Source organism: Vigna umbellata, chromosome 1 (assembly GCF_029865625.1).
Source record: "Vigna umbellata cultivar VRB3 chromosome 1, Vumbellata_1.0, whole genome shotgun sequence".
Lineage (NCBI taxonomy): Eukaryota > Viridiplantae > Streptophyta > Magnoliopsida > Fabales > Fabaceae > Vigna > Vigna umbellata.
The window spans coordinates 71,941,428-71,960,132 of record NC_142165.1 but is presented as its reverse complement, the minus strand read 5'-3'; the positions used below and the strand labels follow the sequence as shown (position 1 = coordinate 71,960,132).

At 33.1% G+C, this 18,705-nt stretch overlaps 2 protein-coding genes across 2 annotated transcripts; one reads left to right on the top strand and one right to left on the bottom strand.

The window, feature by feature from the left end:
- The first annotated feature begins 336 nt into the window (after positions 1-336).
- On the top strand, positions 337-4,331 carry LOC148206232 (spermidine synthase 2). The gene is made up of 9 exons (XM_088104173.1): positions 337-650; positions 2,286-2,362; positions 2,442-2,564; positions 2,651-2,755; positions 3,166-3,238; positions 3,323-3,394; positions 3,482-3,677; positions 3,765-3,891; positions 3,998-4,331. Exons 1-9 carry the CDS (start codon positions 485-487, stop codon positions 4,061-4,063), a joined length of 1,005 nt encoding a protein of 334 aa, XP_087960299.1. The 5' UTR covers positions 337-484; the 3' UTR covers positions 4,064-4,331.
- A 310-nt stretch (positions 4,332-4,641) lies between these two features.
- Positions 4,642-6,377, bottom strand: LOC124829661 (uncharacterized). The gene has a single exon (XM_047303216.2). It carries the CDS (start codon positions 6,060-6,062, stop codon positions 5,112-5,114), a length of 951 nt encoding a protein of 316 aa, XP_047159172.2. The 5' UTR covers positions 6,063-6,377; the 3' UTR covers positions 4,642-5,111.
- Positions 6,378-18,705: the final 12,328 nt, after the last annotated feature.

The following is an 18,705-nucleotide window of genomic DNA, read 5'->3' as shown; positions in this document are numbered from 1 at the left end:
AAAATAAAATCAAAGAGGAACATAAAAGTTAAAGTTGGATTGATTTCAAAATCGTGAAAAAGAAGAATATTTTGTAATTTTATTTTTTGTCGTATCAAATGAAAGGATAAGCACTAAGTTGGGAGACAAAGATATGGTGAAACTAGCGTTACAAACACAAAGGAAGTACCCTAATTCCAAATTGTGTGTGACTCCCGTCACTTTCATATGTACTTGACAAGAAACAACACGTAACATGCATATCCTAAGGCAGTGTTTGGCAAGATATTAAACTTCCCTCAAAACACCGATACCAAACCATCGCACTTTTCAAACACACCCCTCAAAAGCAGATTCCTTTCTATATTCCCACGTGGCCCACTCCCTTTGCGCTTTATGCTATTCCGTTTCCCCAATAATATCTCAAGAAGCCGAGATTAGCCAAACAGAGTGCTACTTCAAAATTTGTCGTCACCGAGAGAGAGCGAGAGAGAGGGATTAAGCCATGGCGGATGAGAGCGTTGTTGAGTCTCCGGTGAAGAGGCAGAGAGACGATGAAGAAAATGGGGTCTCTGTTTCCATGGATACGGAGGGTGGCAAAGACCCACAGGGTAATGGTTTATCGTCTGTGATTCCTGGCTGGTTCTCTGAAATCAGTTCAATGTGGCCTGGTTAGTTCTCTTTTTACCATACCCTTTTGTTTGTTTCTTCCAAAAGTTGTGCCTTTTCCTTGCGTTTTGTCACCGGGAAATGAATTTTATCCTTTTTTTTACTTGTTGGTTTGTGCGTGTAGAAAAGTTAAATTGTATTGTATCAATTTTTTTTATGGGTTCCTTCTCTAATGGGGTTTGTCTCTGTGCTAACAGATTTGGATTTCACTTTTACGGTTGAGACGTATTTTCTTGATTTCTATCCAATTTAGTTGTCTGATGGGTTTGTTTTTCTGGTTTTACTTGTTTACGATGGCCATGTTACTTAATAGCTCCTTGTCATGTGCCACAGAACAAGCAAGTGTGTAAATATCTCTATATTTCAAGATTCTTACACTTTCTCTCGTGGAACAATGGAACTTTTCTGTGGTTTTTTGTTTATAATTGATTCTTTATATACCTTTTTAATACACCTTATATACCGGCATGCTTTGTTTAATTCTGGTTTTTGTTTTTTATTTTGACATCTGAATATTTGGTAGATCAGCTAACAGTGGCGCTGAGCCAATTCTGCTACATTTTCTAGCAATATTTTAAGACTAAAAGTTGATCATCAGCGAGCTAATATGAAATTTATGGGAATATAATAAATTTCACTTTTAAATGTGTTGGAGTGAAGTCCCCTTAGAAGTTGAGTGGCTATTATCTATGGTGTTGCCTCTTTGGAACTTTCTCTGCTCAATGCTCATCCTGTAAGATCTTCAGGTTTTTGTTTTCAAAAAGCGTAAATGATTGTTGTATTAAATTAATACCTCTAAATTGAGCATGCACTTTAGAAGGACAAAAATTTCATAAGCATTACTAAACAATCAATGGAGTTGATTTTAGCAATTTCATTGCTTATTAATATTATATGTATTTGCTTTAATTTTATTGCAATATCAGTTGCTCCAATCATCCCTTTAATTTTGTGCTAGTTTTTCTAAGGGCATCTCTTGCTTTAAAAGTGCTAGATTCGTACAAAAAGTATTTATTCTAGTCCTTTTATTTGATGCATGGTTATTTGCATAAACGGATGTGTATATTGAAAAAGGAATGATAAAAAACAAATACTTTATAAATTTGAATAGGCAGATACTGTATGCAATCACATAAAAGAACTAATCTCTGTCCTTAAGACTCTTCTTCCCGTTTTAATCACATTACCTATAATATTTTTGGGATTAAACTTTCTCAGTTCTTTGATCTGTTCCAACTTTTCTTCTACGTACTTGAGGAGTAAAAACTTACTTTTAAATAACTGAGATGCAACTGCTAGTAAAGTTCATGCCTACCTTGGAAAGGAAAAAGAATCTTCTTATTTTTCTTAGAGAAATGTAATTTGTACATTAAATTTTACAGCTAAGAGGAGTATGAGATTTACTAACGTGATAGGGAGAGATAGTAACATAGGTAGTTATTCTAATAACTTTTCATGTCCCATGAATAATACTTTTGAGTACATCTTATGACATTAATTTTTTCTGAAACCAATGCAATGTCAAAATCCTAGAAATATAAGCACACAGTAATAGGTCTTTTTCAGATAAACTCAGAATAGTTGGTTTTTCCTTTTGTAATAATACTCAATAATTAAGTATGGTTGTGCTTTTGCAGGAGAGGCTCACTCCTTGAAGGTGGAAAAAATTTTGTTTCAAGGAAAGTCTGAATACCAAAATATCATGGTCTTCCAGGTACATGAGGCTCCAGTAAATTATGAAGTTACTTTACAATTTCCCCTTTTTTAATGCACTGCTGTGATGTCTTTTGTAGTCATCAACGTATGGCAAGGTTCTTGTTTTGGACGGAGTAATCCAGTTAACTGAAAGAGACGAATGTGCCTACCAAGAAATGATCACTCATCTTCCTCTTTGCTCTATTCCAAACCCCAAAAAGGTATTACTTGTTTTTGTTATATGTCAAGATTGAATGTTTACTCGTCAAACTTTTATACTTATTCTCCTTTTATTTTTCATGTTTAGGTTTTGGTTATTGGAGGAGGTGATGGAGGGGTCCTCCGAGAAATAGCACGCCATTCTTCAGTTGAAAAGATAGACATTTGTGAAATTGACAGTATGGTTGTTGATGTAAGGCATACTAAATTTTACAATCTTCTTTCCATTCTCTGACCAAAGCTAAAATATGTTGCTGGCAGGCTATTATGTCACTTGCACACAGTTATATTTATATCTAGATTTTCTTGGTTTGAATGAGATTTTACTGAAGGAAGTTAGTTATAGCTTATGAAGCTCGGACATGTCTCTTAAATGATGTGTCCCTGTGTCCAACAGTATCCGATGCTGACATGTGTTTGACTTGTATCAGTAAAGTGTCCAATTCAAAAAATATTTGTTTGGGTCTCAACATAATTCTGAGAAGTTTTTACACTTAAGGAAATTAGTTATAATTGTTCTATTCTTTTTTAGTTGGCAAAAAACTTAGTGCTCGTAGATTTCAAGTAGCAGTATATGTTTCGTATCTAATTTAAGACGTGCAGGTTTCCAAACAATATTTCCCTGATGTAGCTGTAGGGTATGAGGATCCTCGTGTGACGCTTACTGTTGGTGATGGTACGATTCTATTATTTTTTTTCTTAAATATTTTATTCTTGTTGAAGAAATTATCTAATGAAGGATTTTCTAACAATGGTCTAGGAGTTGCGTTTCTGAAAAATGTTCCAGAAGGAATGTATGATGCCATTATAGTAGATTCATCCGACCCTATTGGTATACCATATTATTTTTCCTTCTCTTCTGTGATGATATAAAAATAAAACTGTGTGATAAAGGGATGTTACATTTGGCATCCTCAAGGTCCTGCTCAGGAGCTATTTGAAAAGCCCTTCTTCGCATCGGTTGCAAAGGCTCTTCGTCCAGGAGGAGTTTTGTGTACTCAGGCAGAAAGCATATGGCTTCATATGGATATAATTGAGGACATCGTGGCAAATTGTCGCCAGATTTTCAAAGGATCTGTTAACTATGCTTGGACTACTGTTCCTACATATCCAAGGTTTGTATTTTCAGGTTATTTGTATAGGGATGGAGAAAGTAAAGTATATGATTATCTATTTTATGTTGTATTTATTTTTCATTTCAGTGGGATGATTGGTTTTATGCTTTGCTCAACGGAGGGACCACCTGTTGATTTCAAGCATCCAGTGAATCCCCTGAATGAAAATGAATGTCAGAAGTCAGCAAGACCATTGAAGTTTTACAACTCTGAGGTATGCTGCTCCAACCACCTTCTGTTTGAGATTTTGCATTCTTTCATCTCTTTCCTGAACTGCTAGTTCTTATCATCCAATTATCCATCTTTGCCTTTAATTCCAGATTCATACAGCAGCTTTCTGTTTGCCATCATTTGCAAAGAGGAAGATTGGTCCTAAAGCAAATTAAAAAAGATTTTAAAAAGCTTTGAAAGAGCTCACTTGGCTGTTGTAGAAGTCCAACATTGGTCCATTCTATCAATGAGCCATGAAATAAGTCAGGTTGAATTTGGCATTGAAGAGTAAGGTTTATTTCTTGAAATGAGTTCTAGGTGATAATGATAGAGTTGATGGATTCAGTTGTCATTAACTTTCCTCATAAACACATTTCACAATGTGGAACTATAACTATCTGTTAAGAAAAATTTTGTTTAATGCAAATTATTGTTTAAAATCAACTGAGTGAACTACTCTGATTGATTAAAATTAGCAATGTGATTGAAAGTCTGGGCAGTCCTAAATGGAGTTTAAAATGATGGCAATTATCATCATCAAACCAAAATCTACATGTTCTATGATCTATCTCTATATTCGTATTAATGAGTTGGGAACCAATCCATTGGCATGATTAAATCAATTTTGAATGCTGATCACTATCAATTTGATGTCCAAAATTTAAAACCTTTTTGTCTTCATTAATTAAAGGAACACACCATTTACATTAAAAGCAGGGAAACACTGCAGCATAGACAAAAATAACAAGGGTAATGCTTTGCTACCTTCAACCATGATGTAACCTTTCTTCTTAGAATATCATATATCTATGCATACTCAGTTTTTTCCGTTAAAGATAATGATGAGGAAAAATGGGAATGTGGGGATCTGGTAAATTACATACCATTCAGAAATTGGCTCCTGTAATGTTGGTGGACACGTAGAAAAACTTGCTTTTGATGGAGTAATGCTAGTTTCTTCTCCTCGATACTCCATACTTTCACAGGGAAGCACTAACAAGATGCTGATATATATTTGATTTCGTAACTGACTTATCACTATGGAATAGAAAATCTTCTTATAGTACTGTGATTAAAATCATACAGTCATAGTACAGTAGAAGATAAAATTCAGTGACTAATTGTCATAAAAGGCTGCAGAACCAGTTAGCTATGCCTATTTTAATTCTACTTATGTTATGAACTCAAATTGACACCCTTATTTTTGTTCATAGCCGTTTTCATTCATGAACCATTCTTAACATCCTTACCTGATTCCTCATCGGTTTTCTTTTCCAATTTCCTCTCCTTGCAATCATGAAAATAGATCATGCAAACCACCCATTTCAGCGGATTGACCATGCAAGACAAGCCAACTTGTACAAAAATTGCATTCCCTTGCTCATAGCCTCCGATAAGATAGCATGAAAGCCTCACAAGATGTCCCCAAGCAAAGAAAATCAGCATCAGAAAGAGCCCCCTCCTGCGGTTGCCTCTGCTGAAATATGCCGAAACAGCTAACGCATCAACACCATATATACCCTCCAACACTGAGATCACAATACTCATGTTCCACATAGCACTCCCCTCCAAGTAAATCCTTAATACCTTTGCAAATGCTATGCTGCAAATTAATGCGAGCAACACGTAAAAACTTATGTCTTTCAAGAAAACATGATAATTTAGGACTATCCACAGTAATCCAAGCTGGTGAGTAGTTGTCAAGAAGAGAACATAGATAGAAGTAACAAATGAGGCTCTCAATCTTGATAGGTGAAAGGGTGTCTCAAACATCTCCTTCAGAGTCATTTTCTTCTCTCTTGAATGCACCTTTGAAGCCAAATCTACCGTAACAGCTGCAGAGACAAACTCTGAGACATACAGAGGCACCATGTAAATGAAACCAACAAAAATCAGCTTCAGTAAATAATCCTTGTTGAATCTGTTGATAAGATCTAGGCAGCTGTCATAGCGAGTCAAGTGACCATATGACAGGTTTAAAATATTGCAGGTTTCAACCAGGATTTCTTGGAGGTAAATTTCAAAGTAAACCATGATACAAAAGAGAGGAAGAGAAGTGAGAAAGGTGAAGATGATGAAATTGGGATTTCTTAAATAGACCCTAACAGATTTCCTGAGGATATCAGATACTTCAAGCTCCTGCTTCTGCTTAGAGTTGTGGTTTTCATTCTCCATAACTCTTCACTTCCAAGAGCAATAGTTTACAAGGTGAAGATTAGCACTCCGTAAAGATCTATGGAGAGACACAGTAGGGAGAAGACTTGACTAATGACTATAGAAGATTGGTGCCGCAGACAGTAACTTGGTTTTATGTTTATCCCTGCTAAGACAAGTTGTTTCCTACTTTGACTTAGTCCTATGAACGTTCATACTGGAACTTGATTCTCTTTTCAGAGAGAATACAAGAACAATATTTACCCTTAATTCCTTTTTTTTTCTACTCATTTAAAGGTTAACAAAATACAAAGTTTAATTTTTTTTACCGGATCCTGGTCAATGTCAAGAAATTAGAAATGTACAACCAACCACCACAAAATATAGAGATTTTTCCTTTAACTAAAACTATAGGTTTATAAGTTTATTTTTTATTTTTTAATATTATGGTATAAGGCATGCTTGGAGAAATCGTATACTTCAACACATAGGATAAAAAAGATAAGAAACAAAAATTAAATCAGATTGTATATAAGCTAACATTAGAGTTGGAAAGTAATTTTACATTATTGTTACATGAGATCGGATGCTATTATTACCTATCAGAATTTGCTCTCTAAAATAGGGATTTCACTCCTCTAAAGTGAAAAAAAAAAAGGATGAGAAGAATACACTTTAGAGGATAAAGAGCAATAGCTAACTTTCCATTTATTTCACTTTTAAATTTTTGTTTAATTATAATTTTTTTATATTTAATATTTGCATGGGATGGATATTTTTTTATTAGTTAATTCACAATAAAAAGCTTTTAAACTTAGAACTTAAAAATATCATATAATTGAAATTAATACTACAACTATATTAATCGTAAGTTAGTTGTTTTATTAATGGTTAAGAAATATAACTAATAGTATTATAAAATATAACTAATAGTATAAAATAGGTAAGAAAATAAAAGAGAATAAACTAAAATGACTTCTTTATATATTTTCATTAGATGAGATTCTTCTGTTTATAGTTAGGAATGTAACTTAAATTATAAGGTTAATGGTTACAAGGAACTCAAATATCATTATTGACTTTAAGATAATTAAACATGGAATATAAAAATGTAATGGAAAATCACTATAATAATTATTTCATGATACTCTCTCTTTCTCAAATGTCATCTCTGTAGTTAAAACCTTGAGAGGAAAATAGGTCTAACCTAGTGACGGAAAAAACAAAGTACAAAAATCCTTGAAAACATTTTCATCTTCTGCCTCATTAAAATCCTTACGAGAAAAGCTTAGTGGAAAAGAACCACGAGGAATGGGAAAAGAGTACATAACTTATTTATTTCTACCCCGTTATCTTATTTAAAACAACAAGCTCAATTTTATATACTAATTGTTTAAAAAATATTTTTTAGTGATTACTTTTTTAAAAGCATCACTAAATTCTCACTTAAATACATCGACAATCTTTTTGTAAATCAAGTGTGTTTTTCTTCTTTAAAAAAAAATCACGTCTTGTTCTATTTTTTTAATATATAATTCTTTTAACCTATTATTATTTTTACATATAATTGTTGATGAAATCTTTTAAGAAGATAAACCACCATATGTGTTGAATCAATCATCTCGACCAAACACATCGACTTGTATTTGCAATATGAAAATTTGACTAATAATTTATATTTATATAATTAATTATATTTACTTTTAAAACATTTACTTGTAACATCCTAAATTTATAGTTTTAATACTATTATGAAATTATTACATATTCAATAAACATGGTTAATTAAGTTAAAAGAAAATAGTAGGATTATAATTATCTAAAATATAATTATAATTTAAACTTTATATACAAGATATTCTATTTATAAGATTATCTAAACATAAACTAAAAATTCTTTAAAATTCACATAAATTCAACCAATACTATTCTAGATATCTAGACATTAGCATCTTCAACACCCAACACATGTTCAACTGAAATATCTTCCCTTGCTCACATCAATCAAGTAATTATTGCAAAAGAGAAAGATTCAAATAAAACACAAACAATAGGGCAAGCTAATTCATAAAAGAATCAATATATGCAATTCAATCAATTCAAAATATGACAATTCTATTATCCGATTCACATACATATATTTAGACTCTAAACTTTGACCATCTGAATACATGTATTGGTGTCAAACTATTAGGGACATGTGCATGTGTGGTAAAACACCATACCACCCAAACTACCACACAATGTTAATCTGTTATACACATATGGTCAAACTGACCCTTGGCTAAGGACCTCGTACTACTACTCACGACATAACTACCCCTCTCTACTTAAGGTTGGATGGATATTGGAGTGTCAGAAACATTCTCCATTTCAAAGCTCCTACAACAATATATTACACACAAACACAACACAATGATCTTCTTCATGGAATTCCTTTCACCACAACTTAAACCAAATACACTTTCATCATTAACATTCACAAGTATTCATAAACCTCAAAAGATACACATAGATCATAATAATCAGATAAAAGAAACAAAGAAAAAAAGCAAGGAAAAAATCATGAATCACCAGAATCAGGACGCCTAACGAAGAGACGGGGCGCCCAACGAGCCACACACCTCGCTCAACAAATTTAGGCCAAAAGAGGTCCAAACTTGTAGTGGAAAAGTGGCGATTAGCGCCTAATTCTATCGTTGAGCGTCCAATTCCATCGCTCAGTGCTTAGAAGTCAGAGAGCTCACTAACTTTGTGGCGTTCAATGCCCAGGTGGCACTCAATGTCCTAAATCCCAATGGCTCTCGGGTTTGGCCGCGCTCAACGCCACATAAGGCCGCTCAACGCTATACTAAATGAAAATAACTTATTTTTTTTATTTTGGTGTACTTCGTACTTATTCAAAATGTTACCAATGTGCAAACATTGGTTTCTTAAAGATAATGATTTTGATGATGTTACAAAGTGAAGAATATGAAGACCCTTGTTGTATTAAGTTTAAAAGCATTTTTGTATAACAAAAGATGACCAAGACCGAGCGGTGGAAGGCATGACCGAGACCAAGTGAGGCATGAACGAGACCGAGCGGTTGGACAGTGAAGTGGTGGTAGGAAGAATTGAGTCCTAGCAACCGAGTAGAGCCATGACTGAGACTGGACGATCACTAACAAATGAAGGCTAAACACTAGCTGAACACAAGCCGAATGATATTAAGTTCAATTAACACTGTAGAATAAAATGTTAGAAATTGGAAGGCGGAGAGAAGTTTAGCCGAATGATGGACAGTGGTATGAGAAAGAAGAAGAAGGAAGCCGAACGATGGAAGGCTGTGAGAAATCGAGTCGAACGGCAGAAGGCGATGAGGGCTCAAGCCGAACGGTAGAAGGAGTTGAAGAACTGAAGTCGACTGTTTGAAGAGTAAATATTCAAACTATTCCAAGTCTCACAGATAATCGATTATCACTTACAATAATCAATTATCACTAGCAGTTGTAATGTCATTTCAGTTTCAGACCAGTAGGCTATATACTCTCTCTTCTAAACCCTTCGAAATTATCTATGTCATTTGAGAATACAGTGCGTCTGAGAAAGTTCTCAAGTGATAGTTCTTGCTTTTGTCAAGTCTTGTGAATAGAAGAAACTCACGCTTTGTGTGTCAAAGGTCGGAGCGGTTCTCTTCAAGTTGGTAGAGCTGCAGTTCGTTTGTCGAAGAAAGTCTCTTTTGGTTTGTTCATCGAAGGAAGGTTTTGCTGTTCTAAATTTTCATTCACTTTCATTGTAACTGTGAAACTGTTTTTAGTGAAACAGTTAATCACTCTTTATAGTGATTAACAACTAGTTAGAATCTGTTGATTCGAACTAGGATAAAAATCATTTGTGTGATTTTTCTACTCCCTATACTCTTTAAATTTTCTGCACATCAATTATTCGTTAAAACGTTTATAAGAAAATTAAAGGAACCATTTTAAAATTGACAGAACAAGCTCTCTACTTTCAACAATCTGTATCGAACTCTATTTTTATTTTCGCTGCGCAAAATCGGTACTTGTTGTGTTCCAACACAAAAGACCAAATTGGTATCCTTGACACTAGAATTGATACTATAACATGTTTATGATTGAAATTGAGTACCTATTTGCTCATTTGGTTAGAAACAAGATGAATTAGATCAATCTAACCACTCAAAAACTCATATATTCAATTCTACATGTTATAAGTAAGAAATAAGCAAACTAAGTGTCAAAACAAGTCATAATTGACTCAAAAATAGACCTCAAACCTTCTATTTCATTACAAAATAACTCCTTTATATTTTCACCTGTCAAAACCACAAAAAATGGACCAAAAACTAGTTTGATACTCAACCTATTGACTACCTTAAGATATAACAATAAATTTCACTAATTATAACCTCAACCAATCATCTCAAGTGATCAAAACAAGTATAATTAACCAACATTTGCAACAAGACTATACCAATAACAAATAATACTAAATTTTACAAATTTTCAAGAAATCATATTAAAACTCATCAAAACATATTTATTAAAGACTGAGAAATCAAACATATAGCTTCCCTTACCTTGTAGGAAGCTTCAACAACTCTAAGATACCAACAACAACTTCCTTAGTTCAGAAGACTCTATCTACACCTACAGATCAAGGAATTATTATCAGTGCACACGGTTAGAACCATTGATCAACAAAGAATCAACTAGAAAACCAAGAAGATGTGTAACATCCCATTTTAATAGTATAAAACTACTAAAATAAAATGTTACATATATGATAATAAAACCACTAAATGAAAACAAACCTACAAAAAACAATAGATCTACCTTTGTAGAATCATCTAACAATCCAACAGTTTCACCCTTACATCTTGCTAGAACAACTAAAAAGACTATCTCCCTAAGCTCACACCATTTAGGTGATCATCGCAAAAGAGAAAACAAAACATAGACAGACAAGAACAAAATCAAGGGCAAGCTAGTGGTAAAACAGTTTACCATAATAAAATAAAATTCCATTATATATTATATTACACAAAATAAAGTTTTCATCCTAATAGTATTGAGCTATGGCAGTTCATGCACCTCTCATAGTGAAACAACTCACCGACCCCAAGCTACCACACAAGATTAGTTTGCTATCACTCACTTTAGGCCAAGGTAAAACCCCTAGACTAAGACCTCATGTTATTTTCACGACATGCCTCACCCCTCTCTACTTGAGAATGGATGACCATTAGAATTTCAGGATGAACTCCAAGACTAAGCTTCCTACATTTATACTTACAATACTTGAAACCACCACCATTAAGTTTCTCCTTGGAACTCATTTCCATAACTTTTCCATTCAATAAACAAGTAAGCATACTAAGTCCTGTTGTGGCCAATTCCTTACAAATGCCACATCTTTTCTTTAGACCACCCTTCCTCATTCTTGTGTCGTCCTTGACCAACTTCCATTGCTCTAACCTTCGCTTCTTCTTTGGTCTCCCAAGCAATATTCTTTTTGGTGGAGGGAGGACATCAACACATGTGGTAATCTCCCACATCTTGTTACCATTTATTGGATACACAATTGAAGAGTATATTTCTTCATATATTGACTTCCTAAAGCAACATGGTATGAAGTCCTCTGCATCTAGATTTAGGAATTTCATAGCATCCAAGGAGTGGCAACATGGTATGCTAGTGATAGCCCACTTCCTGCATGTACACAAATTTTGTTCTAAATTCACTACAAACTTGTCACCAGCTTGGGACACATGGCGAACTTCAAACAGCTTGTTTCCTGACCAACTATAAAGGGAAAAGAAGAAAATGAATAATGAATAAAAACTTGACATTTTAACACAAATCATCAAACAATATTGCATTTAGGTTGCCTCAGAATCCAATATTTAGTTAACCGAGACTCCTTATTTAGTCTAGTCTTGATTTTAGGACAAATCTCCCCAGACAATGATTGCCTTTTTGTCCTGTTAGTTGCCCATCTCTTCATCAAGTAAAGGAAGATGTCCTTCAACATGCTTATGATTGGCTTTGACCTTGTATGCACCATTACACTATTGAAAGCCTCTAACATGTTGTTTACCAAAGTATCACATTGAGGTGTGCTGCTAAATCTGGATCGTGACCAGTACCTACATGCGTGATAAAGATAAAAAATATTAGTGTTTAATTGGTTAAGGAACATTTAAAGGCAAACGTATAAAGCCAGGGGTCAGCCGAACGGTATAAGAAGGGAGGAAACTAGAGGCGGGAAAGAAGGTGAGTAGAAGCCGAACAGTATAAAGCCAAATAGTATGTAAGGAGGAATAAAAAGGGAGGAAACTAGAGGTGGGAAAGGAGTTTAGTAGAAGCCGAACGGTATAAAGCCAAACGGTATGTAAGGAGGAATAAGAAGGGAGGAAACTAGAGGTGGAAAAAGAGGTTAGTAGAAGCCGAACGGTATAAAGCCGAACAACGTAAAGGCAAACAGTATGTAATGAGAAATAAGAAGGGAGAAAACTAGAGGCGGAAAAGAGGTTAGTAGAAGCCGAACAGTATAAAGGCAAACGGTATGTAATAAGGAATAAGAAGGGAGGAAACTATAGGCGGGAAAGGAAGTGAGTAGATGTCGAACAGTATAAAGCCAGGGGTAACCATGTTCAACTATTAAACAATACAAGTATAAATACAAACCTGGGAGAGATTTTTAGCAAGTATTTGAAAGCCTCATCATTGAGCTCTTTTATATTTCTCATTTCTGATTCCCATGTTTGTGAATGGGTTGTTGTAGCTGCCTTCCACATCAAACACTTTAGATGTTTTCTAAGGAATTTTTTTTCTGAAATTTGCGTATAGGAGCCTAACACAGAAACAGTTACCAACTCGAGGAACTACTTCTTGTACAACTTGCAGTAGTCCCTGTTGAATCAAATTATGACAATGTTGTTAGAAATATGATTTCAATATGAATCTTAATGAACATAATGGGGGAAAAGGTCATACACATTACCTTTTGCTGGTCCGACATGAATGTAAATGATGAACTAACTACCTCTCCACCGAGATCTTCAACCAGAAGTTCAAGGAACCATCTCCAAGTACCCTTGTTCTCTACTTCCACCACGACATACGCAAGAGGTAGCATTGTGTCTCTACCAACAACACTTAACAATTCACCACCATATTTTCCTTTCAAAAAAGCACGATCTAGCCCAATAATTGGCCTGCAAGACACAAAACTATCCTTGCAGGCCTTCAGACAAGTATAAAACCTCCTAAAAATGGGTCCACCCTCATTCTCTTCAACTTTGACCTTCATTGTCGATCCTGGATTATGAACTAGGAGCTCATTCACATAATCATAAATCCTTCTGTATTGGTCTTTGAAAGACCTATCAACATGGCTGAAGCAATGACATTTGCCTTATAAGCCATGCATCTAGATACACCTACATTCCATTTTCTATTTATCTTCTCACGAATTTCCACTTCCTTTACTTTGGGATTTTCTCTAATAGTTTTTTCCAACCTCTTACTGAGCCTTTTTGCATTAAGTAATCTTAGTTTGTGCTCTCTACTACAATTGTAGTTGTCAACAATAGTCCTTAATTGTCACGTTTGAATGACTTCCATAGAACCACAATATGCCATCCAAGGGCATTCTCCTTTACCACCCATACATTTTATCCTAATTCTCTTCTTATCATTTTTAACATATTTAATATTTCTGCCATTTTCTACTACATACGTTTTTGTGGCATCCACAAAGTCTTGCTTGTCAGGAACATAAGTGCCCAGATCCCATTTATAATCTACCATTGTCTTAGGCACAAAGAATGTTACAAACTTCCCATAACCCTCATCTTCATCATCTTCACCATCACTTTCTGCTCCACTATCTAATTCATCGGATTCTTATTCATCATCAGACAAAGTCTATCATCATCACTATTTATTCCATCGTCAACATCACTATCGGACATCTGAGTTCATGATGGTCCATCATATTGCATATCAACTTGAACATTACCAACTCCATCTCCTACCTCCTCTTCTATATCACAGTGAACATTTACATCAACCAGACCTTCCATGCAGTCATAATTAACCTCATCATTGCCATCATCATCATTAACATCCTTACCACTAGAATTTCAACTATGAACATCACCAACATCCCCTTCACACTCATCCACACCAATCTGTGTTTCAATTTCACCTTCAACAACATGATCACCCTTACATATTTCTTCTGAAACAACAACAATTTAACTCATACCATCACATTGATCTCTCTCACCTTCATTTCCAGGCACCTCACATTGTCTTTCACTATCCTGTTGACATTCACCCCCACCTTGCTGTTCACATTCACCCTCAACAGTTTCTACTTCAGTTGTATTCTGAGGAACACATTCTAACAAATGTATCACCTCAGGTTCAGAGACTGTGTTAACAACAAAAAGATGCACCTCACCATTAAGCCTAGCTAAGGTAATCATGTGCATGGCTTCTATGTCATCCAACAAAGGCTCCAACCTATTTTCTAACACAGAACCACCACCTACGCAGTACCACAACTCCTTAAACCTATCATAAACTAGCCCTTTGACTACACTGACTACAAGGAAATAACTCCACATGTTTGGGTCAAACGACAAAGTTGTACTTTCCCCCTCATAGTTAAGTTTCCCTTCATTTATGAACTTTCCACCATGGAGGAAAACAACTTGGAAATTTTCCTCCATGACGTACAAAAGAAACTTATATTTAACCTATAAAGAAATAAGAAAATGACGACAACAAAAATAATTAAGAATATATGCAAACCACAACCAACTGAAAAAGACAATCCAACAACACTTTAATATTGGGGGACCACATTGTAATAAAAAAGGAAACAGGATAGACCATACAAAATTGTGGGATAACCATAAAAGGACAAAATCATCAAACAATTCAATGAAAAGCGCATTTACTAACCTGAACACGTGATTCACCTCAAACACTTTCGCCATTGCCTTCCACGTGATTCACCGCCAAGAGGTTGCTGATTCCACCGATTTAGCACCGATAGATCACTCCAAAATCTTCAAACAGAGCCTACTTTGTCACCACGTATACGATTTTTCGCACCCACTCAACAATTTTTCGCCTCGATAAAACCCTATTTTCCCAAAAATCCCCAATTTCTAACCCAGTCAACAATGAAATTAAAATTCCCTTCATTCTAATCAGTTTTCATTCAATTAAACATTGCGTTTTCATTTATTTAATGTTTTTTATTTAAACGTTGCGTTTTCAATAAATTTATTTAAAAAAATTAAATATGTAAATAAAACAAATCCAACTCAGCGACCAATGTGTGTCACGTTAGTAAAACTTGGTCATGTCACTCTATCATGCACAACATTTTTTAATGCCGTCTAGTCAAATTAACGGCGAGGTCTAAATTGATTCAATTTTACACAATAAGGGACCTAATTGAGACCATTTAGAATACGAGGATCTATTTGAGACAAAGCTCCACAAATAGGGATCTTCGATATGATTAAACCTATAATTTATTTATTTATTGTTGTAATCAACATTAAATAAAAATATTTTACTATATACAATATACGAGTATATATTAAAGTAATACACTAAATAAAGTATTTTATTACGTATTACACTATATATATATATATTATTTATTTATTGTTATAAATATAAATAAATATATTCACATAAAAAATATTAATACATGTATTTTATTTGATATATCTAAAATAAAATTAAGATTATTTTTCTTTTCGTCCATTTTGTTCAGTGTAAGACATAATGTTTTCGAGTGTTTAATGTGGTCCCAATTTTTGTAATTTTTGTTCAATTTGGTCTTTTTCTTGACCGCGTCTAAATCCTTAACGACACAGTGTCCACGTGAGCAATAAGTGAATGATGTATTCCTTTTTAGCCTACGTGGCTTGTCCATAGTAGGGTTTCAAACTTCCACTTTTCCTTTCTGCTCTGCACGTACGTTGCCACTCATACTAGAGTTTTAAACTTCCACTTATCTTTCTTTTTTCTCACCTTCCATATCTCACTTTCCTTCAATTCATGTATTTTATTTTCGTTTTCTTTCTACAATTTAGGCTTGTGGTTCAAATTTAGTAGAATTGCATTTTGGGTGTTTTGCTTTGAAAATAGATATAATGAATGTGTTTTCTATTTTTGGTTTTTGGTTGATTCGGTGAATTTTTTTTTATTATTATGTGGGAAATAGAAGGAAACATGGGAACTACATCTTGGTTTATGATTCTATGTTGTTTATAAAGTAATGATTTAGGGATTTACGATTTAGGCATTTATTTAGGGAACTGCATCTTGATCTTTGATGTGCGTGCAGGTGTTTCATTGTGGCACAACGTTGGCGCTGTGTGGTGGCTAGAGTTTCTGTGATGGGAGGTTGAAGATGATGATATGGCAATGTGAATACTGTGTTGAACGAGCAACACATGCCAAAAACGAACAACTCATTCATTGATTGCTCACATGGACACTATGTCATTAACGATTTAGGTGCCATAAAAAAAAGACCAAATTGAATAAAAATTACAAAAATCGTGACCACATTAAACACTTGAAAACGTTGAGTCTCACATTGAACAAAGTGGACAAAAATAGGGACAAAATGATATTAATCCTAAAATTAATATAAATATTAAATTGTAGTTTATTGAAATAAAATAACATTGTAACACATATTCACCAAAAACTTGTATGCTTTACTAGTTTATATACTACAAATCCAGTGATAATTATCAATGATAACAAATTCCTTCGTAAATATCTATTTGTAACTACTGATAGATTTTGGTCGTTGATAATATTCGTCGACAAAATCAATATTAAGTTTTTTCTCTTATTTTTCCTTTATTTCTTCATCTCTTTCCTCCTCTCCTCCTTCGCTTGACCATTGCCACCTCCAAGTCATCCTCATCCTCTTCCTCCTATATGTTTGTCATATTTTCTCTTCATTTTTCTCCACTTCCTTCTCTAACTCAACCAACTTGCTGTCATTAACATCCTCCATCCCTACATCAACACTGGGCCACCACTGCATCACTTCCGTTTCCTCCACCTTCTCTTCCTTCTTCTCCTCCTTCCTTTTTTTTTCTTCTTCTTCTCTTTTTATTCTCACTTATCTTCCTTTTATATAAAAAAACACCACTTGAAAGGGTGGGAAATTTGTCATCCAAGTTTTCAATGATTTTATTGATAAAATGAGAGTATTAATAATTGGAATGATAAAATACTGATGAAAATATCTATCAATAATAAGGAATATAATTTATTAATAGACAACACTAAAAATTGTTAGTAATTATGATAATAAGTTATCAACCAAAATATCAATCGATAATACTAATTCTTAATTTTTGAATAATCTTTTTAATGAATTTATTATCAATGAAATTTTTGTTAATAAATTAAATTGTAAAATTCATTGAAAAATTGGTTGATAAATTTAATTTATGGACAAATTTATTACTATTACTAATAATTCTTCTATAATTACGAATGTTTTTGTAATATTATATATATATATATATATATATATATATATATATATATATATAAAGGTTATTTTTAATACTGAAATATAACATAATGCTATTAATTCAAAATATATTAATTTTTAATTTGAATATCATTTTAAATAAATTTAGCAATTATTATTAATTATTTTGAAAGTGATTTTTGTTTAGAAATAAAGTTTATTCAAAACTTTTGCGTCATCTATCACATTTTTATTATAGAACCCACAAATAAATATTCAATATTCCTTGACATGTGAGAGAATGCAGTAAATATCTATAATATTTGAATTTGTAATACTTATTTAAATTTATATTATTTTAAGTTTTATGATTATTTTTTATATCCAAAATATAAAAATGAGTCTCTTATACAAAAAAAAAAAAGTAAGTCCTTTTAAGTATCTGACATAATTTTTACTGGTTGGTGAATGGTAGATATTGAAATCAGCACATGTTTGTTGTGGCGTTGGAATTTGAAAATGTATAAATAAAGTTAGACTTCTCAAAATAAATTTGATTCACTGGAACAATCCAAATAATATTAAAAAAATTATGCTCTAAATTAGGCTAGATTATTTTTCCTTTGATTTGTTGTTTAAATAGACTTAAATATTGAACTAATTCATAGATCCATGATCAGTCTTTTATTATTATACTTTTTAAAAAATACAACAACATTATTATAAAAAATAATATATAACATTATTTATTTTCATATAACATTTCTGTATTTAACAATAACATTTAAATTCAGAAATATAATATAATTTTTAAAATAAATACTCCATTTTTCTATTTAAATTTATATTACTTTTATTCAAATTTATTCTTTTATTTTAAAACTAAACTAAAATAGTTGCAAACTAAACTGAAACATTATAATTCATTAAGAAACAAATCTTCATTACCTAATACAAAAATTTCAAATAAAATATGAAGCAGATGAGATAATTGTAGAGTCAGATTCTAACCTGAAGATTGAATTTTTGAATTTCTGAAATAGGCTTGTCCCACAGTCCATTCCCGAGCTACCTTGTCCAGTCATCTCATGCAAATAAAATAGTAATATATATATATATATAT